At 40.7% G+C, this 28,000-nt stretch overlaps 1 protein-coding gene across 2 annotated transcripts in view; it reads left to right on the top strand.

Annotated features, from left to right (window-relative positions):
* The window catches only part of maml3 (mastermind like transcriptional coactivator 3), a 327,808-nt gene extending 300,160 nt beyond the window's left edge, over window positions 1–27,648 (top strand). For both annotated transcript variants that reach the window (XM_008111876.3, XM_062980889.1), the window contains exons 3-5: window positions 16,378–16,620; window positions 18,657–18,753; window positions 23,685–27,648. In XM_008111876.3, the coding sequence (XP_008110083.2) occupies window positions 16,378–16,620; window positions 18,657–18,753; window positions 23,685–24,676 (1,332 nt within the window). In that variant the 3' untranslated portion in view covers window positions 24,677–27,648. The remainder of the gene's footprint in view (window positions 1–16,377; window positions 16,621–18,656; window positions 18,754–23,684) is intronic.
* The last annotated feature ends 352 nt before the right edge of the window (window positions 27,649–28,000 follow it).

Raw genomic sequence — 28,000 nt, 5'->3', positions numbered from 1 at the left:
TGGTGTTCTGTTCGTTGGGCATGCTTTCAAACAAAAACTTTGCTAGGTCTTACTTTCAGGGGAGGCCTTATATTTAGCAATTCAGCAAAACCTCTACTAGGTCTTATTTTCTGGGGATGTCTTATTTTAGAGGAAACAGGGTAGCACAGTACAGGGATATTGGAAACTGAATTCCAATAATATCTGGAAGGCTTTGCCTTCCCTAACCCTCTCCTAAGCAAATTTAAATTTTATAGTGCAAAAGGCACGAAGGCTGAATAATCAGAGGTTTTGGAGTGCACTCTTTGGTATAAATTAGTACTATGTAGTTGTTTAAATAGCTGTGTTTCATTTGCCATAGCAATCAATTAGCATGCATATTTGTTCAGGAAATATGTTAAATACGTTTATTGTTCTCTTGTTTATTATGTTATTATTTATTTATCATTTATTTATTAAATATAGTTTCAGTAGCTACCCTTACATTTATATCCTATATTTCTTGGCAACTTTAATGAATACATGCCACAGTTCATTCATGCAAATAGGCCCAGAAACTCCTGTTAAAATCTACAGGCTTCTGCTATTATTGCATTAGTGTGTTACAAAGTGACAGTGCTGTCTAAGGACTGATTCAGACATGCGCATAAATAACTTGATGTTCTGGGGTCACAATCCCGTCAAAGCCCTGTATTGATTTTCATTGGGAAAGTTAAGCAGGTGCCTAACTTCCTCCCCACTGAAATCAATGAGACTTGAATGGGCTTATCAGAGCCGGATCATGTTCTTAATGACTTCTCACTTAAGTGACTCATAGCCATATCTGTGAACTGCTTCCATCAAAATGTGTTGCGTTTGCTGTGATCGCCACTGATACGAATGCTCTGTCTGTGGATTTGACCAGAGAAGGCTGTTTCACACATAAATGTCACAGTGAATGTTACCCTCAAAAATGGCAACAGACCAGGCTCCTGGAGGCAGCTGCCATTGTAACAATCGCCAGTATGCTTCCATTGCCATGTCACTCGAGGACACTGTGGGAACTTGAAATGGGGGGATATCTGATGCTACTGCCCAGCATGTAAATGCAGCAATACCATGCACATTAAGGTAAGCCACTTGAAGGTGCTTGCTGATGGTGGACTAGACCCACTAGAAGACACTTTGCTGGCAAGGTGAGGCAAAATCTGGAACCCAATCTCGGTAACAATTATTGCAGTGATGTAAGGAGGGCAACTTTGTAGGGATGTACTCACCCATTTGCTATACACCTTTGCAGTTTGGGTGGTTCTCACTCCCTTTTCTGGGTTAAACTCTTGTTCCGGCTTAATTACTGACTTGATGATTGGGTTGCTGATCTGAAGGTTGCCAGTTTGCATCTGCGAGATGGGGTGGGCTCCCATCTGTCAGCTCTAACTTGCGGGGACATGAGAGAAGCCTCCCAGCAGGATGGTAACACATCCGAGCATCCCCTAGGCAATGTCTCTGTAGACGGCCAATTCTCTCACACCAGAAGCGACTTGCAATATGTCCTCAAGTCGCTTCTAATATGATAAAAAAACTACTGTCAATGTGCTTTGGATGAGTCTGCAAATGTAAATAAAAACATGATTGTAAATAAAAACCCAGAGTTTCCACTACCACTTATTTGACTTAATTAAATGCTTTCTCAAAAAGGAACATCTTCAAATGATTCTGTATCAAGTTCTATGTGAAAGGGGAACTGGAGGGGATTCTTGCACTGAACATATGTGGAGGTGAGTTGCAGGGAAAGAGAGGTTAAAGCATAACAAATTGGCTGCATGCAGAGGTCCTGTGTCAAATGTCAGAGGAATCTTGTTCCCTGAGAGGCTGCATGGCAAGACCATGGCAACCAGGGGCCCAGAGAAAGAGAGCACATACAAATTTAAAGCTCTTCCTTCCCTTGAGCTAGAAGACAAAGCAAATAGATGAAGCAGTTGAGATTCACCGAACCTGTTTCTGCTCTTGGCACTGTAAAGTAGGGCTGAATTCACTCATTGCCCATGGATTTTTATCTCTATTTTAAGAAAAGAAGTCTAGAAGGGATTTATTATAATTCACCAAAATGGAACACAACTATAATAGCAGTAAAAAAATCCTATTTTATGCAATTCTGTAACCTGAAATGAGTGCCAACATTGGAAAACAATTAGTAAGGATGTTTTCAGGGAAGGCAAAGGCATAGAGTTAGGGCAGATGATTTTCTGGCAGTACAAAATATGAAAATATCAATAATATTTTGCTTGAACATACATTACAAAGTACTTCTGAGAAACTGGAATCTAAACTATATTACAGTAATTGTGTGTTCATAAAACATTAAATGTGTGCCTACATAACAAGAGATGGGGATACAACAGAACACTGTTATTCCAATATTCTCCTGTGTGACATGGCTTGTGCTCAAAGAAGCAAGTCAGGATCCACTTTGCTGAAACTATGGGTTCCTCCGAATTGGTCAAAAGCCTTGGATTTCAGTGGGAGTTGAAGATTTTGTCCAGGTTGATAGGTTCATAGGTAGTAATGAAGTTCTTGTCTCGTGAATTTCTGATAGCAACGTACTTTTTATTCCAACTGCTAGGAGAGTCCCCCCCCCTTGTTTTGGGAATTTGAAACATAAGCAAAGGTAAATGTCCCATATCTGTATTCAATGTCTCAGTCCCTCCTTATTGGAAATAACTGCACTTATCCCCTTGGAGATAAATAGCAATCATAACCTTATTGAAAAAGAAAAATGATGTCATATCCGTTTGGCAAATGGGAATCTCCATGCACATGTGGAGAACACCTTTTGAAAACCACTATTCAAGAAAAGCATAATCTTGTTAGAAGTCAACCCTATAAACAAGTGATATTCATAAGCATTCATGTAACGGCACACAGGTAACTCAGCTGTTAATCTGAAGAACCATGTTTTTGAACTGCCAAGGACAAAGGCATGCCACTACAAAAATATATTTGGTTAGCAGAGGATGGTTGTTTCTTTGAAGTTGAAATTACAGTTGCAGTTGCCCAAAAGATATACGCTCCCTTGAAACCTCTTAGTTTAAAATATGCACTCAGAGATTTAAAAAGGCCTTCTTTTAAAAATAACATATCTTGTTTACTCACAAACATCTTGCATTAATTCATCATATAGGCACATTTCTTATTAAACTCTAAATAGATAGGATATAGTTCTCAGTGTGTTGAGTACACAGGGTATTATTCTTAAGCAGTAGTCCATAGTTTTTAGGTATAGTTGTACTCACTGAAGTTCATAACTCATACTTCTCTACTGAAGTCCAAACAGCAACATGCATCCACCTCCACTGAGGTCTGATGCAAACAGGCATTCATTTCCACCGAGGTGTAAAGCAGACTGAATACAAAATGGAATCCTGACTCTGAACATGCTCAGTACAATCACATGTCTGTAACCCTTCTCAGTTTGAGGTACAGTCAAACTGGCAAATCAGCATACACATAGAATACAGGTTAGCAAATATATACATTAACTAAACATTGAAAGTCTTGGGTGGTTGCTGTTTCCAGCACTCCTGTTGTATTTTTTCATGATCCACTTTGATTTTCCACTGAAATTTGCTCCCTCATATTTCTGATCATCAGATTGAATGTTTCACACCTTCTTTTTAGTTCTAAAGTGATATACAGTGTTCCCTCACTACTTTGCGGTTCACTTTTTGCGGATTTGCTGTTTCGCAGTTTTTCAATAAACTCTAAAAGACTATTATAAATCATTAAAAATTACAATTTACAGCCTAAGGAAGGGAGGAAGGAGAAGCCAAAGGGAGAGAAAAGGAGCCCAAGTGGCAACAAGAGGAGAATGAGGCGATTTATCAACACATGATTGGTTGATAAAGACTTAACATAGTGTATAACTAATAAAATAATATATAAATATTAAAATAAATATAGTGCCCCTACTTTGCGGATTTTCACTTATTGTGGCTAACCCCTGTGATAAGTGAGGGAACACTGTAGTCTTATATGACTTTAGCTATGTTTATTATTTTTATTATTTATTTATTTACAAAATCATACAGGGAAATAGTTGCATGGAAATTAAGCCACCCTGAGTCCCCTTTGGGGAGATAGAGGCGGGGTATAAAAATAAAGTTATTATTATTATTATTATTAAATTATCAGGAATAGCATTTAGGGGGAGTGTTGATTTCATGGAGGAGATGATAGCGATCCCAGGGAACCACATCCATAACCTCAACAACACTTCACAGAAAGAAAGTGTGAGTGAACTAAATCATGTAAATTTGAGGTGACGCTTGAATCAGAATGGCTGACAACATCATTATGTAGTAAGTAGGACAGGTGGAAGTCCCACCCCAAAGCTGACCTGGGAATGGAAATAGGAGCAGGCAGGAATGCAACCATGGAACCACCATCTTTCACTGGTGTCTACCTTCTTGCATTACTCTTTAAAACTGGTTGTGATCATTGTGATGTTTAGGATTATCCTCTACACATCTGATTCCTTTTCAGTGCATATGCAGGGACTGTTTTCGCAAGCTGAGTTCAATTGCCTATTAGATGTTTGTATAGACTGTGGCATTTAGACAGGTTGGAAAAGTTTTTTTTAGACTGCTACTTATACTCCCATTGCCAATGGCTGTGCAAATTTGGGGGACTTGGGGAAGTGTGATCCCTCCAAAAGGAGCCTTTCCCAGTTTTGATTCCTGTTAACCCACCAAACTCACAAGGGACGTGCATTACACAACATAATAGTTTTTCACAAAGAGATAAAGAACATTTTTATGACTGAATCTGACTTTTGATGTACATGTTCTCTGTATTCGCATACATGCTGATTGCCTGCATAAGCAAATGTTGAAATGCCACATACATCTTTATCCCTTCATTTGAAATGGAGTGACGTTTGTCTGTGAATGGGTGAATATACTGCCATGTCAGTCAACACACCTGCATGTGTAAATTGGCCAAAGGCAACCCTTGTATGAAGCTCAAAAATCTTTATAATATGCCAGTGGTACTGGAGCATGAGTTAGTTTTTTTAAGGCATTACTTTTCAGGGGCATAAGTGGGGAGAGTAGTATGTTTTATTTTAAATCTTTAGATTTCTCAGAGAAAAGAAAGGAAAGCACAGCACTAGAGAGAATATATTCTTATTGATCTGATTAGCATTAGCATGATTGATAATATAATATGATAGAGGACTATGGCTTCAGTGAAGTTCATGGCCCGGGAGAGGGAGAGGGCAGGGCAGGCGGAACAGCCGTTCAATAAGAGTGTCTTTGTGAACTATATTTAGTTTAGTTGCAGGCTTCTGCCACAGAAGGCATTTGCGCACTTGCGACTGGAGGAGGGGTGGGAGAGCTCCCAGTGATGTCACAGCGCAGCCAGCGTGTCCTCTGAGCACTCTCCTTTATGCTTCCCCATCTCCTCCACCCTACACCGTAGTGGCTGCCACAAAAGGTTTCATTTGGCTGACGGATGGCACTTTTGCCTATAAATGGCCCATCTCCCAGTATAACACAAGATAGGCCTGTGTATTGGTTATGCAATCGTTAGCTTGATGACTTCATTGGGCAAGGAAGAGGGGAGTAGGTGAAGAATTTGGGGTGGTAGGCAAGCAAAGGAAAGCCTTTGCAAAGCAGATTTGCCAGGAACAGCTGGTGCTTCCCCTTCCACTCCTTCGCAAAAGCAGAGGCATAGAAAACACCAGGAAAGAGAAAGAGAGAGATGGGCTAAAAGGCTTGATTCATAAAATAGCAAGGCAATGCCTTGACAGGCTGCTTCTGACCAAGACAAGCCGACTGGACACCGGAACAGCCACTGCTCTTCTTGATTTCTTCAAGTGATGCTTCCCTTGGGATTCTGCTGCTCTTTGAGGACACTTGGCCAGTTGTTTTAAATCTCAGCAGGAGAACAAAACCCAAAAGGCAGGCAAGGAGAAGGGCATGTTTAAAATATTTAAAAGATCATATGGAGAGTGAAGGGTCCCCAAATGTCTGAACACTAATGCTCCAGCAGTGAGGGCCTCAGGGGTCATCTGCAGCAAGATGTGATGTGGACACACGTGTTCGAAAGTTGAAGTCGTGTCGCACACATCTCTCCGTAATCCTTACAGCAACTCTTTAAGGGAGATTGGTAACAGGGGCGGGGAACCCATAGCCCAGCAAATGTGACTAAACTTCATTTTATTCCGACTCTAGTCAGTATTGGGTGCTGTGAGTTTTCTAGGCTGTATGGCCATGTTCCAGAAGCATTCTCTCCTGCTGTTTCACCCACATCTATGGCAGGCATCCTTAGAGGGTGTGAGGTCTGTTGGAAACTAGGCAATTGGGGTTTACATATCTGTGGAATGTTCAGGGTGGGAAAAAGAACTCTTGTCTGTTTGAGGCAAGTGTGAATGTTGCAATTGGCCACCTTAATTAGCATTGAATGGCCTTGCAGCTTCAAAACCTGGCTGCTTCCTGCCTGACGGAATCCTTTGTTGGGAAGTGTTAGCTGTCCTTTATTGTTTTTTGCCTGGAATTCCTCTGTTTTCTGAGTGTATTTCTCTATTTACTGTCCTGATTTTAGAGTTTTAAAATACTGTTTCATTTTTGTTTATTTTCATGGCTTTCTCCTTTCTGTTGAAATTGTCCACATGCTTGTGGATTTCAATGACTTCTAGTCATTATTGCTAAGAGTGATAGATGATAATAACATCTGGAGGGCAATACTTTTCCCACTCCTGTTCAATAGGATTTTACCCAAGAGATTAGAAAACTTACTTTTTAGACTAGAATTCCACAGTTCAGTGACAGTGGCTTGACAAGACCGACAGAATTTTTATCCTATTGTCACTCTTTTTAGACCATTTCAAAAACAGTTGGCAGCCAGTCAGAAAGGCTGAATCAGAGCCTTTCTGGGAACTTTGGGTTCTTTAGGCTAAGTGGAGGAAAGAAATGGTTTTGTGACTCTTTCTAGCAATTCTAATTAAAGGATGCATTCAGATCATAGTTTTTTCCACAATAACAATTCCTTGACTCCGAAAGCCACTTCACTCCTACAAAGCAAGCAAAAGTATAAGGAGTAAGTAAGTTTTATTACCCTCTATAAGCAGTGAAACTGAGACCAACTTCCTGTGTCAAAGGCCGTGATATGTAACTTTATGATGACAGGGCTACATCACTGATATGCTACACACCCATGTTAAAAAACTGTTATGATGCGTACCACACAAGATGTCCTGTTGCAGTTGAGGGCTCCCACCCACAACTGGGTGCTCTGAAATGGCTGGGCATAGATTATCTGCAATTTCTCACTGCCTTGTGTCATTCGGGATTCCATTTGGGATGTCATTCTACACCCCACCTTGTGCTATCATTGCTTAATAGCAGCCTGTTCTGCAAAATGCTGTATTGTTGTGTATGGCCATCTGCTCATTCTACTTGTGCAATGCTTCTGTCGCACCCCAGACCTAAAGCCACCTATGACCAGAGCATCACACAAGAGTCCAGAGTAAAGGCAAAAAACACACAAAAGTAAAAAATCAGGGATAAGGTAAGAAGGTGTAGGGTCCAAAAAGTCAGCAATCAAATGTCTCTTGTAAATCCAAAAACAAAGTAGTTCAATTTAAATTCATAAGCAAAACCTGAACAAGGATACACAACATGAACATGGAAAAACTCCCAAAATACTTAAATCTCAGAAACAACACAAGAACTAGAGAACCCAGGCCTGGCTGTAACTTGAAAGCCATGTTGCCTGAACTGAAGAGTAGAGTGCCCATTAGCTCCTAATAAACAGACATGAAAGCATTATGTCTACCCTGGAACTTTTGCTCCTCATGAAGGTGTGTTGACCTACAAAGCTGGCTATCTGCTCGAATTTGCAGGCAAGCCTCCTGGCTTAGGACAATGTCACCAGGTGTGTTCCCATAACAATTTCTCATCAATTCATCTTCACTAGACTCCTTATCTGGAGAGGATGATTCCAGCTCCCATGACTGGGTTGTTGTATGTTTTCCGGGCTGTATGGCCATGTTCCAGAAGTATTCTCTCCTGATGTTTCACCCACGTCTATGGCAGGAATCCTCACAACCTCTGAGGATGCCTGCCATAGATGTGGGCAAAACGTCAGGAGATAATACTTCTGAAACATGGCCAAACAGCCCGGAAAACATACAAGAACCCTGTGATCCCGGCCATGAAAGCCTTCGACATCCCATGACTGGCCTTGAAGGCCTTGAAGTTCAGAGGCTATTAAATTCTCAGGTCCATTTGTGCCTGTTTCTTTGTCTAAAGCAGTTTCACTTTCTGGCTCTACATGAGAATGAATCTCTGGTCCTGCATCAGAATGAATCCCAGGAAAGCCCACAATCCTACCTGACTCTAAGTCATCAGTGAACCCTTCAGCCCCTGCCTGCTGTGACTACTGCTGGCTACAACAGCTTCCATAACACAGCACTCCTCTTCTTGGAATAAAAATCACCCTACAATATCACAATTCTAAACAGTGCAATTGTAAGTTGACTGATAATATGTGTATCATAGATTTCCAACAGAGACACTCTTTGTGTTTATTTCATTGGGAAAATATTTGCTTCCCACTCCAGCTACAGATATCTTTAAAACATAAAGGATCATGTGAAGGGAAGCATACTTTCCTGCCATCTCCCCAACAAACAAACACCTTTCCTCATTCACTGGATATGAGCTTAATAATATGTTTCTTGTGGGGTGGGATATGACTTTGCAGAAAGTCAGTGAGTCACCTTCCAAGTCTTTGCTGCCTCCTACACTCTCTTCTCCATCTCCACTCCCCTCTTGCTTTTCCTTTTCCACACCCCTTCCTTCTCTTACACACTCATGTTCTCTTTTATGTGTCTCTGCCGCTCAGTTCACAAGACCCATGGCTTTGGCAGTGTGGGGATTGACAGGTTCTGGGTTGAAATGGATCACATCTTTCCTGCTTTAAAATGAAAAAGGTTGTGAACAAATGGGGCTCAGTGGGGAGATGCCACAGCTAAGAACAAAAAATTAATTTTCAAGACCAGGCAAAACAACCTGTCAAGAGACGGCTCCATCCTTGACACCTAAGCTAGTTTCAAAGGGAGACTCTGAACATCTTCTCTCTAGTGTTTAAATGGTCTCATTTTATAACCTTTTGTAAAGATGCCAGCTTGGGTGATACGAACTCTCCCCGTTCATGACAGCAAAGAGCTTACAAGGCAGGATTCTGCTTTTTCAAGACCTTTCTTTGATCTTTGGTGGGCTTTCTACCTTAATATTCTTTGCATGCTCTGACAGTTTTGAGTGTCTTGAGCAGCTGCGGCTCTCTAGGTATTCATATTATTCCCTAACCATCATTATTATTTCTGGGCAATATCTAGAATTACCTTATCTGCAGACTGGGGAGCTTTAATATGGCTTCCCTGTCATGGCCCTTTTTCTTCATTTATTCATGTGTTCTTGCAAGCTTCCTGTGAAACCTCCTCTTTGGCTATATTGCCACCAGTTGTCTGGAAGCCAATTACTGTCGATTATATGACATGATGGCTCAGGGCAGTCATTTGAATGGAATGGCTCATTGGCTGGGAAGATTTTTTTTATTTAATTTAAGTATAGACTCCACATTCAACATGTATTTATATACCCCAGAAGGTAAACAAAATACAGTGGATTTCAATATCTGCTGGGATTTGATTCCAGGATCCCCTGTGGATTCCAAAACCTAAAGATGCTCAAGTCCTATTATTTACAGTGGTGTAATAAAATGACATCTCTTATATAAAATGGCAAATTCAAGGTTTGCTTTTGGAATTTGTGTGTATGTGTGTGAATATTTTCAAGTCATGAATAGTTGGATTGGTGGATACGAAGGGCTGATTGTACTAAGAAACTGTAAAGTACAGTGTAAAAGAAACCAACATAATAAGAATACAGTATGTAAAGTCACAAACCTATTAATAAACAGTAAAAGTAGTACTTTTACTTTCTTTTTGAAAAGCCTGTAAATTAAAAATACTAATGTTAATAATTCTTAAGAGCTTGGGGAAAATGGCATGTTTTTGTCTGGTGGCCTCAGTGAAAGCATCAGGGTGGCATTCCTGGGGAGGAGCATCCCTACGTCAAGGTGCCATTACTGAAAAGGCTTTCTCCCTATCTTTTTAGTTACCATATTTCAGGGGGGGAAAGGAATACCCAGATCAAGGCCCCAGCTTGTGATTTCACTGGCTAGAATAATGGAAGGATGACTAGGGAAACAGGAACTGGGTATGCTGTCACCTTTGTGTTGCAGTGATCTGACTCAGGTGAATGCTTCATGAGTCTTGAAGAAATAGTCAACTGTGTTATTCCTGCTGTGGAGCATCCTCCACTAATATATTATAGCTCATCTGATTATTTCTTGGCTATCTGAAAGGTTGTACAATCCTACACCATTCATTGCTTGAAGGCTTAAATAATGCCTGGCTCCTATGTCCACTGGTGTGAGATGCTTCCAAGTTTTGGATAATGAAGCATTCTGTGAGAAGTGGGGAGCGTTCTTTTCCAGTACTAGATTCAGTGGTTTAAATTAGCAGTGCAATACTTTGGAGGGAGAGTTTTATCTGCACTGTTGAGTTTACTGTAGGTCAGTGCTGAGTTGGATCTGACTTCGCCCGTAGCGAACCTCACAGCATCTTCGGCTTGAGTGTGTTTCTGTGAGCATCACTTGAGATTGCATTTGCTCATCCTGTATTGCTTTGAAAAGGAGCAAATGTTCCCACTGAAATGTATTGTGATAAAAGTTATTTCTGAGCCCAGAAAAGAGCTATCACTGCACCAGTGAGCAGCTATGTGTGTGGTCCAGACTGATCTGTCCCAGTGATCAGCCTTGTCTCCCTCTTCTCCCTCTCATTTCTGATTTGTGTTGTTCAGATAGGGCACAGAAAATAATTGAAAAAACACACAAATCTGTTTATGATATGAATGCTGGCATTTCTTTGTACCATTTCATAAACTTGCGACTTGAATGCAAGAGGGATTTTATTCTATAAATCCATGGCTAAGCAAGGATCTGAACTCAGTATTTGTTAAAATTGAGCCCTATGCCTTTGACCTCTGCCTTTGACCTCAAAGAGACTGGAAAGATCTGCCTGTAGAGCTCCAAAAGGAATGTTGATTTATAGATCACTGTGTGTCTTGTATTCTGTTCCTGGACTGTAGCAGAGCTCACAAACAGATTATTTAACTGGCATGACATTGGACAACACCCCCATAGAAAAAGGTATTTTTTACCCAACCATCAATGCATTGTATTGCCATATTATTACTTTTTCTGATCCCCAGGCTTGGCATGAAAGAACTCTGGAAGCTTGGGTTTTTCCTTGCAGTGAGTGCAAGTCAATGACCACCAATCAGTTCTGATCTTAACACTGGAAATCATACATCTGAGTGTTTGTGTGTTGTGTAAACATGTGTGTGCTCTCTTTGGAAGGAGGGGGGTGCTGGTCCTGAAGATAGAATTGAGCGAGGCTGAGATCATACTGAAAGGTTAAATAATTCCACTGTTTATTCAGTGAGACTCCAGACTCACCTTTCTTGAGGGTAGGTTTGCATGTCTGAGAATATAAATGCTCTTTTTTTGGAGAAGCCTATTGTGGCGGCATTTGTAGCCTCTTTCCCTCCTTTCTTTCCCTCCTCCTTATTCAGGAAGGAAAAAAGAGGCAGCAACACCCTCTTCTTCTTCTTCTTCTTCTTCTTCCTGGAGCTTTGCTGCTCATTCTCCCCAGCCCTGTCGTCACAGACACAGATTATGCATTGTTCAGGGTTTGGAAATTTGACAGCCTGGGTATGTCTCAGCTTCCTGAGCTCATTAGCAAAGAGCAGCGTGCTCCCTGGAAGAAGTGTCAGGAGTCCCCACAGCATTGCACTGCATTTGGAGGCTGAGCCCGAGTGCCACTCCTGCCGCTGCCGATGTGGTGTGTCTGCCTGCAGCACTTGCCAGTGGGGGGAAGAGTTGCTTGTTTTCTTTGTTTTGGAAAAAAGACGGTGAGAGGCAGGAGGATTCGCAGCCAGCCCTTCAGCCTCTCAAGTGTTGTGCACGTGCTTTGTTTAAAATTCCTTAAAAAGCTTCTCTCACAACAGCATGTTGGGAAAGAATAACCTGGGCAATCATCTTGGCTCAAAATGCTTGCTCTGTATTTGGAAAGGCGGGGATGGAGAAACCTGTGGCACTCCAGATGTTGCAGGGCTACCTCTCCAGGCATCCTGACTCTTAGGCATGCTGTTTGGGGCAGATGGAAGATGCAGTCCAACATTACCAGGAAAGCCACAGGTCCCTCCCTCATTCACTGCTTGTATGAAGAACACAACCTGCTTTTAATTCTCCAAGGGGCATCCTTAGGCAAACATTTTCCTTCAGTGAAAAAGAATTTGGGAGAGGGGAGAGGTGGACAAGGATCATGAGCTATGGGGAAGGTTCAGTCAAGTGGCTTACTCCTCTCTCATACTGAGGGCAAGGTTTTATTAATTCACAATTGCCCAAGTTTCACCCTCATTTTGTAACCTCACCGCCTCCCGGTTGCTGCCCCTTTTAGTGCGGTTAGCAAAACAGAAGGAACAAGAAATCAGTTTAGTGGCTCTGTGTCAGATGGGGAGGGAGGGAAAGGGCAGAAAGTATCCTCGAAGCAGCCAACAAGGCTTGGTCTATGTGTATGTATGCGTGTGTGCAAAGAGGGCCTCAAACCACCCGGGAATTCCTGGATTGTCTCAGGCTGTCGTGTGTGATGTCCATCATGCTATACGAACACCATCTGTTCGGTATTATGCTCTCAGTTGCCAGGCTACCTGGTCTGCGCTGTAACACTTGACTGCCTGGCTCTATGTTAGCAGTATTATCCCAGAAGTGGGGGGAGAGGAGGAGGAGGAGGAGGAGGAGGAGGAGGAGGAGGAGGAGAAGGGGAAGGAGGAGGAAGAGGAGGAGGAGAAGAGGGAGGAGGGAACAGTAGTCATGATTAAGCCATCTGCAAGCATGGGAGAGGGAGGGAGAGAGGGAGGGGAGGAGGAGGGAGAGATGGAGAAGGAGGAGGAAAGAGAGCCCAGGGCAGCAATCCATCACCCGCCCAGACTGGTGGAGCCAGGAAGGCTCAGGCTTGGCACGCCACTTGCTGGTGGAGAGGTGAAATTGAATCTCCCACACCTGCTGCTTTAATCCAGGAGCTGCCTGGGAGCATGGAGACGTGGGTGGATTTCTAAGAAGGAGGCTGGACGTACCCTGACATCCTGTGTAGTGTGTAAAGACCTCCGCTCAGAGCTTAAGGAGATTTCACTGGTGCTCAGGGCCTTATTAGCCGCTGGAAGGGTTGCCTCTCAAGTTTTCACTTGAATCTTGTAGGGCAAAAGGGAGGAAAGGCACAGAAAGCGATTGGTTTTTTCTTCTCTGAAAGGCACAGCCTTCCCTACAACACTTTCCACAGACACACAGACTGCTTATAATTAAGTTCGAACCTCCTGAGAGAATTCCTGGCACATCTCTCCTGCATAACAATTGCCATCGGTTACACTGGGAGACAGCTCGGGCACTGCTAACAAGATTTCTTTTGCGCCTCTCGCTTTCTCATTCTCTCTCAAGTTCCCTGACTGAGCTCTGTAAAGGGCAAAAATCACAGGAAAATGCGTATGATGTGGTCTGTCTGTCTGTGAACATACAGTAACATCCTGTTTGGTCCACAATAAATTCTACCTTCTTATTTGTGGTTATGCATTCAATTGCATGGACTAAATTTTGCATTTTTGCAATCATGCAATGCTGACTGGCTGGAATTCAGCATGGGACATATATGTATGTAATGTTGTACTCCAGGGCAGGGAGCACCTCTGTACTTAACCAACACACTTCAGTCCAAGGTAAATCAGCAAAGCAGTTTATTGAAGATTATATATGAAAAGCAGTTTAGCAAAAAATAATAAAAATGACAAAATCTAAGTGTATGAAATAGTCCACAAGATTCAAGGTACAATAATAGATTCCAAAATGCAGGAATGCAAAAGAACCAGAATACACAAGTCAGCATAAAATCCACTACAAAAATCCAGGAATAATCATTCAAACTTGGAAGCATGAAACATGAATGAACAAAGACATGGAACTAAAATTCTCTTAGCAGGCTTGACTAAGACTTGGCAAGAGATGTAGACTCAATAACCAACATTGACCAGACTGCTGGAAAATCCATCTGGCCTCACTAATATAGACATACAATCATGGCATTTTCCCTGACTTCTTGATAACAGTTTTTTCTCTAACAAGCACTGTGACCTTCGATGATTTTGTTGCAGCCCGGAGTTTACTAAAATTACGCCTCCTATCTATCCGCTCATTAAGCTCTCCACCTGGAATTTCATCCTCTGAATTCATTTCAGCCTCTGACCTTACTTCCATAGAGAAAGACTTCTCAGCAACATCTGAGCCCCCCTCTGGAATGTGGCTTTCGCTAGCTGCTGGGGACACAGACTGCTGAGTTTCAGAACTTAAAATCCCATGCTGGCTCACAGGCCCAGAAATCCCATGATCCACTTTATCATTGACATTAGGAGCAGGCACAATCATAGGCTGAACTACAACATGTAAGTGAACTTAGGTCTGCAGGAAATAGCATTGAACAGTTTCACAACATACATATTTAGTAAGATGCAGAAGGACATTACTACATAGATAAACCAGCAAAGTGACCATGGCAAACTCATCTTGATGTACATTCAGTCCGATTTGAATCTAGGCGTCAATTTGACATTGGACACTCCCAGTGTACACCCAGACAATGGCTAGGGCTAGCAATGGCTGGCCAACTACATCAGTAGAGCCTGATCCGCATCAAGAAGTGATACTTTTCATTCCCCGAGTTTAAGAGAGAGAAAACTTTGTCAAGCTCCATATTTAAAGTTCATTTGATTGTGTGCTATACAGCAGGGACAGAAATTGTGTAGCCAATGAGATACATGTAGCCATGGCCAATATATTTTTGTATACGTAAGACTATCACCTTTTCCACAACTGCAGTATCAGAAGGAGCATGAAGTACACCTGCATTGTGTGCACCCTAAGTTTGGCAATCAAATGGGGTCTTGGGTAGATTTATTTATTTATTTATTTATTTATTTATTTATTTGCGATATTTCTATCCCACCTTTCTCCACCCCGAAGGAGACTCAAGGCGGCTTTACATAGAAGGCAACTATTCGATGCCTTGACAACAAGGTGTCAGGTGCCCAGACTTTTGTACTCCCTGCCTTTTCATTTATTCATTTCCTTTCCTTCGCCTCCTCTGCCTATAATGCTTCATTTTCTCCTGCTTACTTTTTGCCTATTATAAACAGCTGTATATACCATTACACTCATCACTCCATCAGCTCACCACAGCAATTGGCAAGCCTTTGGCTGGCTTCCCATCCCTGACTGAGCAACTTCCTGTGTGAGTTTGGCCATCACACCATGAATTTCTTCCTCCAGCAAGCAGACACCATTGATGTGATTCTCAGATAGAGAAACACACAGCATGGCAGCCCCCCACGTCTACAGTGAATTGTTCTAAACAATGCAGCAGGTGGCTGAGAAGCTCACCACAGGGATGCTAGCAAGTACAACTTGGAGAAAGGATCCAAGTCTTTGACAGCGTCTTCTGAATCCTTAGAAATCCCATTTATTTGAATGAAAGCCATTGACACAAAAAAATGTTCAAAAACTTTAGCTTGTGCAAATTGTTGTAGGCTAGATTTTAACCAGGGCTGATTTCTCAGATGATATGACTCTTGTTATAACAGCAGTTTCCCAGTTTTCCAGATTATTGTTAAACTCAGTTGTGATTGAAATAGATTGTGTGTGTGTGTGTGTGTGTGTGTGTGTGTGTGTGTGTGTAACAACGTATGTGTGTATATTTGAACAATAGATAGAATAATTAATGTCAGGGTTGCCTGAAGCTGTAAATTATTTCCAAGGTTCTTCCAGGGTAAAAAAGGTTGAGAAAGACTGCCATAAAAGGTTTGTTAACAGCATTTTCACAACACAATCCTGCTCATATGTTCAGGTCTTTTAAGAAGGTGCTTTTCCACCATCAAACGCTGATGTATGTTGGAGTAGGCCTTCTACATTTTGGCAACCATATTTTGGTCTCCTCTTGCCTTCCAAGTAACAATCATGGCATTCGGTATCCATGTGAAAACTATTTTCTACTGAACCTATGGTGTATTTTGAGGTGGATAGAATGGGACTCTTTAGTTCAGTTCCCAGCATTCTTCATATTGGACTATGCCAGGTAGGATTTCTGGAACTTGCAATCCAACACCATCTGGAGAATGTACTGTATTCTTACAATTCTTTTTGCTTCAAAACGTAGTAGATTAAACAATTCCTGTTTGTTTCATTGTCTAGGACCAACACCCGGTGGGATTGTCTCGGCCCACAGCTCCCATGCAGTCCGCTGTACCACCTGGCTCCAGTAATGTGGGTACAAGCCCAAGCAACACCACTTTTATGGGGAACCAGCCTCAAGCAGCCATTATGAAGCAGATGCTGATTGAGCAAAGGGCTCAGCTTCATATGATGGAGCAGCAGAAACAGCAGTTCCTGCTAAGGGAGCAACGGCAGCAGCAGCAGCAAATCTTAGCCGAACAGGTACTCTATGCTTTTGTTCTCTAATCTTATATAATGTTTCCCACACTGACATACACATACACACACCTGATCAAGCATACATATCCTACAGCAATTGTCACTAAAGTGTAATTTATGACTGCCATACAGCCAGCCTACAGCATCTGTAATCAACAGCCATGTTTCTAGGTTGCTTTCACAGCCATGCCTGCATCCATTGCTAATAAGGAATTACAACTATAGTTCAATGATTTTGGATACTGGTCTTAGACCTCACCCAGAGATTCTCTGGATGTATTCCATACATTTTCATTCAGGTGGTTCTTGGAAAGGGCTTTTGCTTTTGTTGATGACAGAGCATGGGGCTGTTTTGACTGGGGCTAAGTTATTGAATAGCCTATCAACTATAACAATATAGCCTCCTTATTTTTCTGTACAAAATTAAAATTGTCTGTTAAACGTTACCATTGACACCAGCCTTGTTGAAGGCTTGTAGTGTTCATACTATAACCCTGAGGTTAACCATGCAGCTGATATTGGTTAATTTTAAAAATTAAAATGTGCAATATATATGTGTTTTGATTGATAGAACAAATAAATTATTGCAGGCAGTCCCCCCAGTTACAAACATCCAATTTACAAACTACTCCTAGGCCCCTTTGACACTGACATATAAAATCCAGATTATCTTCTTTGAACTGGATGATATGACATTGTAGACTCATATTATCCAATTCAAAGCAGATAATGTGGATTATCTACTTTGATAATCTGGATTATATGGCAGTGTAGAAGGGAGGTGAGACAACAGGAAGTGAGAAGAATCACAATGAAATGGACCTCCCTGGCTCCCCCATGTGGTAGTGGGTCTTGATTCTAAAAAGTTCATTTCTTGAAATATTCAGAGATGATTATGTTATGGGATCAGTTGTTTATCTTTCTACTGTAGTCCCTCCCCCAATGGATTTCCAGTAATGCAGTATTGTGGGAGTCGTATCAGATGAAATGCTCACAGGAACACTCTTAATCTCAGCATCCAGGTGTCCCCAACCTGAAGCTCTCTGGACGTGGCTTCATCCAAAACAGCATTGTCACTGGGACCTCAAACTGGAGAAAACTACTCTGTTTTTGCATATGGATGCTTCTTCCCACACAAACCACAAATGACTCTTCTTTTCTTGCGCTAATATGACAATGATGGTAATAGCTATGGAGAAACAACAACATGGCCAACTCCAGCACACACAAAAACCAGTTAATTATCATTATCAGAATGTGGTAGATCCCTTCTAAAGCAATTAATTCCCTTTACCTGTTATAGTGTTTTCCTCCTGCTTGGCTGTTACAATTTCATAAATAATTCATTGTTATCAGTAGTATATTGCTCATTAGATTGTAGTTATCTGCATTAGAAGTCTTTGGGGTGTGAGAGAGCTTAGGGTGATCAGAGAATGGAATAAAACCTGTTAAAATCCTTCTAAAATGGCATTTAAAAGTAACAAATAGAAAATAATTTTTACAAAAATGAAAAGTCAATTTTAAAAACTTTACTTACCCTACCAATGACATAGCTTCATGTCCACACATTAGGTTAGTTTTGAAAAGTGCCATTCTTACATTTTCCTTTCATTAAGGAAGAGAGATCATTGCATTACTTGTATATGCATTGCATTACTTATATAGCTTCCTAGCTCTGCATATTATCAAAATACAGATGTATCCAAAGTGTGGATCAAGAGATAAAACTACACACGTCCCCCCATTGACCATTGCCTTTTTGCCTAGTTGTAAATGGTTCTTGAGAAGCCAAGAAGAAAGCGAGCTGCTGTGGAAATTCAGGGATGCTTGGAATCAAAAAGAACACTATGTGCCGAGAGTCCTTGATGTGCACAAGTCTATTTACTGCTCATTTTGCCGGCCACTTTCATGCACCACTTATCATTCAAGAACACCTTGCTAGAGAGGGAGCAATGAGAGTGTTTCTCTCCCCATTGGCTGTCGTGACAATCGCCAAGCTTCTCTTCCCCTAACTCCTTTTCTTTTCTTTACATTCCCAGCATTTGCAGCAGCAACAGCAGTCGCATTTGCCTCGTCAGCATCTCCAGCAACAGCAGCGAAACCCCTATCCTGTGCAACAAGTCAATCAGTTTCAAGGTGAGAGCAACTCCTGGTTTGTGGCCATATAATAAAATCCATTCATTCAAGGTGAGACCCAAATGCACTGAAAGAGTCAGTAGCCACCTGTCTCTACCTGGGGCCATTTGTGTTCTGAAGACACCATTTATTTTGTGTATACTTATCATGCAACTGATCTGCATAAATTGTGCCTGGGTGTTGTGGAAAGTAAGGTCACCTTCTGAAGTAAGAGACTAGTGCAGGGAGGCATTGTCTGTGGCTCAAACTGATGTAAGCATACCGCACTTTTGGAGGGAGTACGCCCCACTGATGGGTAATACAGAGAGTACGGGTTTGAATATTCTCCCTGCTTACAGATTGTTTCTCCAAGTGTTTTTCTTTTCATTTCTTTTCTTAAAGGGAACTAAGTTTGTTCCTGTTGGCCCTGCTTTTTTCTTCAAAAGTTTCTGAAGAATCTCTTATACAGCACCCATTCGTTTTAATGGGACTTGCAAAGAAGATTTCTTGATTTCCAATAGATTTTTTTTACTTGTCTGGAAGAGTCTTATGATATCCATGTATAGTAAATATGCAGTGTACATTGCTCCGTTCCAGGTTGTTCATTCCTCAACAGAGCAATGTAAATGTGCGGCCTGCAAAAAGGTATATTTAATTTCTTCAAGAGGGGAAAATAAAATTTGGATATGTGGCCTGCAAAAGGCAAACACTATGCAGAGGGACTTAATGTTCAGAATCATACCCTGAGAGGGTAGTGCTTTATATACATAATGAATGAAAAAATAGCCAGTTGTTTTTTGTTTTTGTATCATTCCTACTATACTGTGCAAAAGTATAATGGAATTGATGGGGCTGAAAGGAAGGGAAGAAAAGTGAAGGCTCAGCTTTCTTCAGGGTTGTGTATTCAGCACTGTATTGAACTGAAGCCACAATGAACTCTTGGCATAATCAAAATTCCTGCAATTATTTTCAAATAAAAGGTGATAAACACGGGAGCATATTTGCTTCCCAGAAATCAATAATTCCTCCCACCCACTCATCCCCCCAACATCAGGAAGACACCTAGTTCAGTTATCTGACAGGATGTAGAATTTAACAAGCATAGGATTTTCTGGCTTCTCATCATTGGTCCAAGGTAGAGTAAAATGTGCTTACAGTATTGATTTGTTAAAACACCGTCTCTGTTTTAAATGTCCAGACAAAAAACACATTTTTCTTCCTTCCATAGACATAATCAGTAACAATACTATAGAAAATCCATTCACTTATGCCTCCTAAGCTATAACAAAATTGATTAGTCACTCTTCAGCTGACATTTCTATTTTTGTGAGTTTAGTTTTGAAAGATAATGGAAATATTTAAGGGGTTTCTCAGGCGGTTGACAGTCAAACAGTTGTTTCTTTTTCAACTCTAAATGACCAAATAGATTTTTAACTAATGCTTGCATAAATATGAGTCTGTTTGGCAGACTTTCTATGGCATTCAATCCCAAGCTGGCTGCTAACTGTAGTCAAAATTGAATTAGCCTCTGGTCCCAAGACAATACTGTCTTTGCAGAATAATAATATGGAATGAAAGGTAACAAGATGTCTAGATCAAATTCTGGAAAGTATTTTAGGTTGCACACCTTAGCACAAATACTGGAAACAGGTCCTAGTGAATAGGGTAGTGTAGTTGGCCCTTCATATTCATAGATTCTGTATGCACAGATTACACCATCTACAAATTAAAACTATCTACCCCCACCCCCGGCACATGAAAAAAATAAGCCTTGATGTTGCCAATTAATATCAGGGACATCATTTTACTTGTATTGATTCTGGCACCCCCAGGGGCCTTAGAACCAAACCCCAACAGATACCAGGGGTCCCCTGCATTTTAGACCAAATAAGACTTAATTACATGTTTACCCATAAGTCACTCATGAATTGAAAATGAAACCACCTGTTGCTGACATGTAATAACTTGAGTCTCTGACTTGTATCTGAACAGTTTCTTCTAGATCAGTGGTTCTCAACCTGTGGGTCCCCAGATGTTTTGGTCTTCAACTCCCAGAAATCCTAACAGCTGGTAAACTGGCTGGGATTTCTGGGAGTTGTAGGCCAAAACACTTGGGGACCCACAAGTTGAGAACCACTGTTCTAGATAGTATATTGGACTAATATGTGATCTTAAAATAGCAAGATTTCTAATCCAATCAGGCTGGGCATCAAAGCATACTCTACATTTGGTCATAATAAGGCTCCCCCCCCCCCCCCATAATCCACTACTATATTTCTGTTTTCAAACAGTTTATTCTGGTTTCTCAGCTAGCTCTCTGATAAACCTTTGTGATACAAAAAAAAGTCCTAGGTTTAATTCCTGGCATGTCCATATAGGATTGGAAAAGAACCCTGGATAAATCCCACCATCAAAAACAATACCAACCTATTGGTATTATATCTCACAACCTCTGAAGATGCTTGCCATAGATGTGGGTGAAATGTCAGGAGAGAATGCTTCTGGAAGATGGCCATACAATCTGGAAAACACACAACAACCCAATACCAACCTAATCAGACCAACTGTCTGGTACTTTATAAACAATCTTCCTATGTTTTGTCATCACTCAGGAACTCATTTTACAGGGATGTGGCAAAAGCTAGTTGGGATAGGTTTCTCTTTTTACTATGACAAGTGGAAACTGGTGGGTTTCACACAGTGAGAAGGCCATGGGAACAGAGTCTTGGTTGCTGAGGACCAGCTGCATTGATCTCTGGTCTCCCTTGAAGTTCTAGCTGCATCCTTTGCAGAAGCTACTGGGGTGTCAAGGGAGGCCATTTGCTCCTATGTTCGATTACCCCACTCTCGCTACAAAGCATGAGAGCAGACAGGCCAAGTAATGGAATAATACACATCAACAATGCTTAGAGAACATTCTTACTGACTACATCTACATGACATCTACTTAGGAGTTCAACACCTGTTGTGTAAATAAATGCTCAATTCCTGTAACCAAGTTCGTTTCTTTATAGTATGTACAGTCAAATGTATACTCTGAGTTCATCTCGTCAGAGCAGTGAAAGCAAAATAAAGGCTGTCACCTTCATATAGGAGTATAATTAATATTAATAAGAATAATTTTATTTCTTACCCACCTCTCCTCACGGCTTGAGGCGGATTACACGATTGCTAAAACACATAATCATTTAAAAACACTCTCTAGAATACACATATTAAAACATATTTTCATAAAATAAATATTCAAATACACAAAACAAAAGTTAGACATAGAATGGAAGTTTAAAATTCATCATTAAAACTATCTGGGTATTTTGCTAGTCATCGTCGTCCCCACACACACAGATTAAATTCATTTACATGAACAAATGGTGCAATTCTATGCTTGGGTTCTTAGAAGGGTGTTTTGGAATTTAGTGGGCCTTGTTGCGAGGCCATGTACACAGGGCCTCTGGGTCAAACTTCATATTCTGACATTAACTCATCTTGCTTCTCATGAAGGGGTGCCTTCAGAGGTCCATGCCTCAGCAATTAGACTTGCAAATTAAGCTCATATTTATCTTCTAATGTAAATCTCAAAGCACAGCATGCTAAAGGCAAGATATGTAGATGAGGAAAATAATGTTCTCTGATACACATCATTCACTATTTTAAATGAAGCATTTCTGCAAAAATAAGTATGCTCAATATATTGTCTAGTCTTGCTCCCAGTTTATGACACAACTCATATTCTTCCATAATTGGGACAGTGTTTAGGGGCAGTCATCAGAATAACACAAAATCTAGGGAGGAAAGAGAGATATCAAATTAACATGACCAGAATTCTGTATCAGAGTTGCATCTTTGTAAATGAACTAACATATACAGGAATTAGAACTGGGCAGTTTTGTAATAGCCATATCTAGTACAAAGCTGTTGTTATACAACTATATAGTAGAGCCAGCCAAGTGTCCAATGGTATTGCTCTCTTGCTGGTTTTCCAATACACATCTTCACAGTTTGCTAACAGGGATTTTTAGCCACTACTTAACTTAAGGATATGTAAAATTGCATTAAATATAAGTTAATATAGGACAGGGTTTCTTAAACTTTTTCCTCTCATGACCCCTTTTTGCCCAATAAAATTTTCCACGTCCTCTTTTCACCTAAAGACATTTTTGCATGATCCTGGGTATATATATAAATAAGATAGATCTACAGATTTAAAATTTACTGACTATCAGCATTTTCAAGGCTTGCTAAACATGCAGATTTTTCTTTTTATGAAGTACAGCTGAATAAGTTTCTGCAGAGTCCACTGTAAACATAGCACGTTGTTGCTAACAGATGTATGTAAATGTCTAGGTGGCATCCAGAAACCTTTTACTGTTGCCAAAGTTTTTGCGACTCCAACATTGAGCTAAGGAGACCTCACCTGGGAATGGGACTCACCGTTTAAGAAGCAATGATATAGGATTTCATTGTATATTTCTATTCAGTCAGTGGAATGAGAATACCTTAGTACTTCTAAGTCTCTGACTCATGATTATATTCTGCTTTGAAGCTTCAGGACTTCCCTAATATGATTATGCTGCTGGATTGGTTTAGGTTGAACTGGATTTGCTTTAGAAAATCAACTGTACTTTTCTTCTGCTCTTCATATCTTGGAATTGTCATTGACAGGTGTTACTTACAGAATAAAATAGTTGTTCTTTTAAACCACATTTAGAGTTTTTTTAGGAAATTAATAGTTGTATTGATAACATTCTATACAGAATTAAATATCTTACCTTGCAAACTGAAAGCAGCTTCTGCCTAAGGCTAATACTGGAACTCATTGACTCCAGGCGGTTAGCAAGAATCAAATCCAAAAAAAATCATTTACAATTAAAACAGAAAACATTATTTCTGAAACTTTCTGTATTTGACTGAAATTTACACTCTGATATTTATTTTCCCTTCTCTTATATTAGGTTCTCCCCAGGATATAGCAGCAGTGAGAAACCAGGCAGCTCTTCAGAGCATGAGGACATCACGAATGATGCCCCAGAACACCAGCATGATGACAATGGGGGCTTCCCAGAATACTGGGGCCATGTCTGCTGCAGCTGGTCAATCTGAGATGGGGATGGCTCCCTACAGCAGCCCTGCAGCCAGCCAGCCAGGAATGTACAATATGAACACAGGAATGAGCCAAATGTTGCAGCACCCAAACCAAAGTAGCATGAGCCTGTCACATAACCCAAATCAGGGGCCAAGGCAGCCCAGCTCCGCACAAGGCGTAAGCATGGTCAGTGGCTTTGGCCCTAACATATTGGTGAGCTCTGCCATATCTCAACAGCATCAGCAGATGAAAGGACCAGTGGGTCAGGTGCTGCCCAGACCACAAGCTCCCAGACTTCAAAACATGATGGGTCCCGTCCCACAAGGAGCACAGAACTGGCAGGCACGAGGGTTACAAGGTATGCCTGGGCGGACTAGCAGTGACATTGGACCTTTCAATAATGGTGCTGCTTATCCAATGCAAACAGGTCAGCCAAGGCTTCCTAAGCAACATTTTCCACAAGGCATTAGCCAATCTGTCATGGACACAAGTGGGACAGTTCGGACCCTTAACCCAGCAATAGGAAGGCAAATGTTGCAACAGCTCCCTGGACAACAAGGAACCAACAGCTCAACTAGATCAATGGTTATGCCTACAATAAATCAGGCAGTTCCCACTTTGACTGGCTTTAACCAACCCCCTGCACAACATATAGCAGGAGGAAACTTCACCCAGAGCAGCCAAGGTCAGATATATGAAAGGAATCCCACTCAGGACATCTCTTATGGTTATAGCAATGAGGGAACTGGAGGTTCTTTTCCAAATTTAGCAGAGAGTACAGACCTTGTAGATTCCATCATTAAAGGTGGACCAGGTGATGAGTGGATGCAAGAACTTGATGAATTGTTTGGAAATCCATAGCACATGGGATTGTGTATACAGTTCCAAAGCTTTGTGGGGTCAATAAAGGAAAGCAGAATGTTGCCAGTCCTTATCTCTTCACTTTGGTTTTCAAGTTTTGCAAAGCAAGCTGATATCTGGCTGTTTGAAGGAGACATGGATGGACTTGAAGACATGAGTAAGAAGGCCTTGCCAGCATCTCCTTGGTAATTTCTATGCCATAGCATTCGTGCTGCAGGTGGGAATGAGAAAAACAATAGGAGGCTGCTAGTCTTCATGTGGCAAAGCAGTGGTTGTCTCTCAACAGTGCACTTTCCTACTCAGCTCTGCTGGAATTGCTGTAGCTTTGAGGACACAGAAGAGGCACCTGAGTCCTGAGTCAAAACAGGAGAGGTGTAAGGTGATTGTACAAGCCACGCAGGTCAGAACAGGTGCTAAACTCTGGGTTTACGCAAACAACCAAGTTTCTTCATGTACCTATGTGTCTAATAGGAAGTCAAGCCAAGGTTGCTTGAACATGGTGATGACTGGACACAGCCACAGCTGAATGGAGCCATTTACTGGGCTATCAGACCGCCTTTACATGCAGAAAGAAAAAGTCCTGTCTGGGTAGTTTGCCTTTCACTTGTTGTCCATTTCTTCTATAACTAAGTGGTTTTTCATTTAGTTTGTCTTTAAGTGTGAAAAAAAGAAGCAGAGCTCTAGAGCAGGCCAGTGCAGTGCTTGTATTGGTCACTGAAGTGGCTGCCACCAAAGACAGGGATGCAAGAACAACCAGACATTGAAAAGGAGATATATATGCTCAAGTACATGATAGTGTTCGTGTCTAGCTTGTGTTTTCCCTGGGAGCACAAGATGAATGGGTGTTACTTGTATGGAGTTGGGCTACCCATGTGATGTTCCAAGCACTCTCTGTTCCGCTGAATTTTAGGAACTCAAGAAGGAACTGGTCTAAAGATCACACAGGAAAGGGCCAATAACTACAATGAACATGTATATGTATATTACCTAGGCATCAGTGTTGACACGTCAACATTCAGCAAGTTGGAAGCATGTTTATGCTTGACATATTTCAGAAATATTTCATCTTTTCCCTTCTTTGTACATGACAGTACCAAGCTCTTTCTATAACACCTATACTAGTCATTGAGAAAATAAAGTAAGGAAGAAAAGATCTTCCACTGCAGTAACTTTTGATAGTAGTGGCACATAGTATTGCAATTGAGCTCCCCAGAGGTAATTTTCAAATAGAACTTTATGTGCCACTATTTTGTAGGGCTAGATCTGAAATGCAATGCTTTATTTAGCCCCATAAGGGTTTTAAGAGTGGAGCTGATGAGAAATGAATATCCCTGTATACAGGGATACAGGCTTGGAATTAAAGGGATCCACTTCCATGATTCTGCCTGGACCTGATTATACGTTACATGCAACCATGTAATTAAACACCAGTGATACTGTTTTTCCACTAAGCAAATTCAAAGATCATTGAGTGAAAAAAAGCAATACTTTACAGTTCTTGTTCTGTATCACCCTCCAGTTGCTTTCCAGCCCATGCGAGGTCTCAAAAGCAAACACAACTCCATGGGAAGAAAGGGTGTTTCTGAAGAGGAGACGGGATTGATCACTATCATATCTGACCACACTTCACTTAAAATACCTCATCCAGAAGATGTTTTTATTTGAAAAGAGTGAAAAGAAAAGAATCAGGATTCAATTACACATGTTTATACGTAATATATAGTCAGGCCTTCAAGCGTTAAACTCCTCCATAGTCATTGAACATGTGTGCCACTGAAATTGATGGGTGACATGTTGTTGATTCTCATGCGAGTTAGATATAGTGGGATGGAACATCATCAAATGCAGTTTCAGCCTGTGCCAAAATGAGGATTGACAAAAGTACTTTCAGACTGGTGAACTTGAATTGTGGTGAAGCAGTTCTTGGCTGATAAAACCTTTGCCATGCACCCAGTATGTCATGTGCCAAAGTCAATCCTCATTTTAGCATCAATTGGGAGTAGTGCCCTGAAAATCCAAATAAGATTTTAGTCAACAAATATCCTGAGCAGAAAGAGTTGGGAGAACAAAGAACAAATGGGTCTTGGAGTGTTGTAGAGTCAAGTAAAGATGAGAGAGAGTGACCATTTCCTTCAGCATACCAATGTAGAAACCAAGTGTCTGTGTTCATTGCTTCTCTCAGCCTCAGACAGAATTCCACTTTTGTGGAAAGGGTAACAATAGAAAGACGGACAGTGCAAGCCTGTTTGTTTATTCAGAAGTAAGTCCTACTGTATTCCATGGGGCTTGCTCCCAGGTAATTGTGCACTGAATTGTGATATTATGATTGTAATATCAGGGCTCTGAACTGCACAAAATCTAATGAGTAATAAAACTTATCATTCACTTTTGTCATAAAAGTACAAGAATTTCTGTTTCTTCTTCTGATGAGGCCTCTAAATCCATCATATTTGTAAAGCTTCCTTTAAATATTTTAAAATGGGACCAAGTAATAAAAACATTTAATATCTTGGGCTTTTTGTTTTGTTTTGTTTTTACTATGGTGCTGATGTATATGACATGTGTAAAAAGAAGAATTATTTGTAAATATGTTTTTACAATCCTGCAGATATCACTGGGTCTAATCTGTAAAATATATATACATATAAATAAATATAATTATATAAATATATATATAAATAAATATATATATATAATGTTTGTTTAAAATAGAGTATTTTTATTTCATTCTTTAACTCATCCTCACTGCAGTGGTATTGCACTTCAGATGTCTAACTACTAATTTGTACTGTATCTTTGCCAGCAACTTGCTCCATTTTATTCAGAATTTTCTAGTTTACTGTTTTTTACTTTGTACATTGGACATTGTTTATTTCCTTTTGAGAACTGTACAGAGTGCTGGAAAAATGTAGAAACTGACTAATAACATACCAATTTTAAAATAAAAAATAAAATAAGAGATGGTTATCTGACTTCAGTTCAATTCTGATTTTTAGGACTCTTTCTCTGTCATTATACATCACTGTCACTGTGTTATCGATTAACAAATAGGCTAGCTCTGGTGTTATTTGAAAAAAAAGAAGTCCTACAATTCATATAAAATTATCAGAAACTACTTTATACCAAGACTTATTGTTGGTCATCTCAACTGCTGTTTTCTACATTAGTAGTTCTCAACCTTTGTTCTTGCAGATGTTTTGGGTTCCATTGGTCAGAATCCTTTTCCACTGGCTTATTCTAGTTGGGGCCTCTGAGAGCTGAAATCCTAGATAGCTGGAAGAACAAACGTTGAAACATTTCCTGGTCTACATTACCTCGCAGTAG

This window comes from Anolis carolinensis, chromosome 5, assembly GCF_035594765.1.
Source record: "Anolis carolinensis isolate JA03-04 chromosome 5, rAnoCar3.1.pri, whole genome shotgun sequence".
NCBI lineage: Eukaryota > Metazoa > Chordata > Lepidosauria > Squamata > Dactyloidae > Anolis > Anolis carolinensis.
Note: the sequence above shows the minus strand (reverse complement) of the source record. Positions and strands in the feature narration are given on the sequence as shown.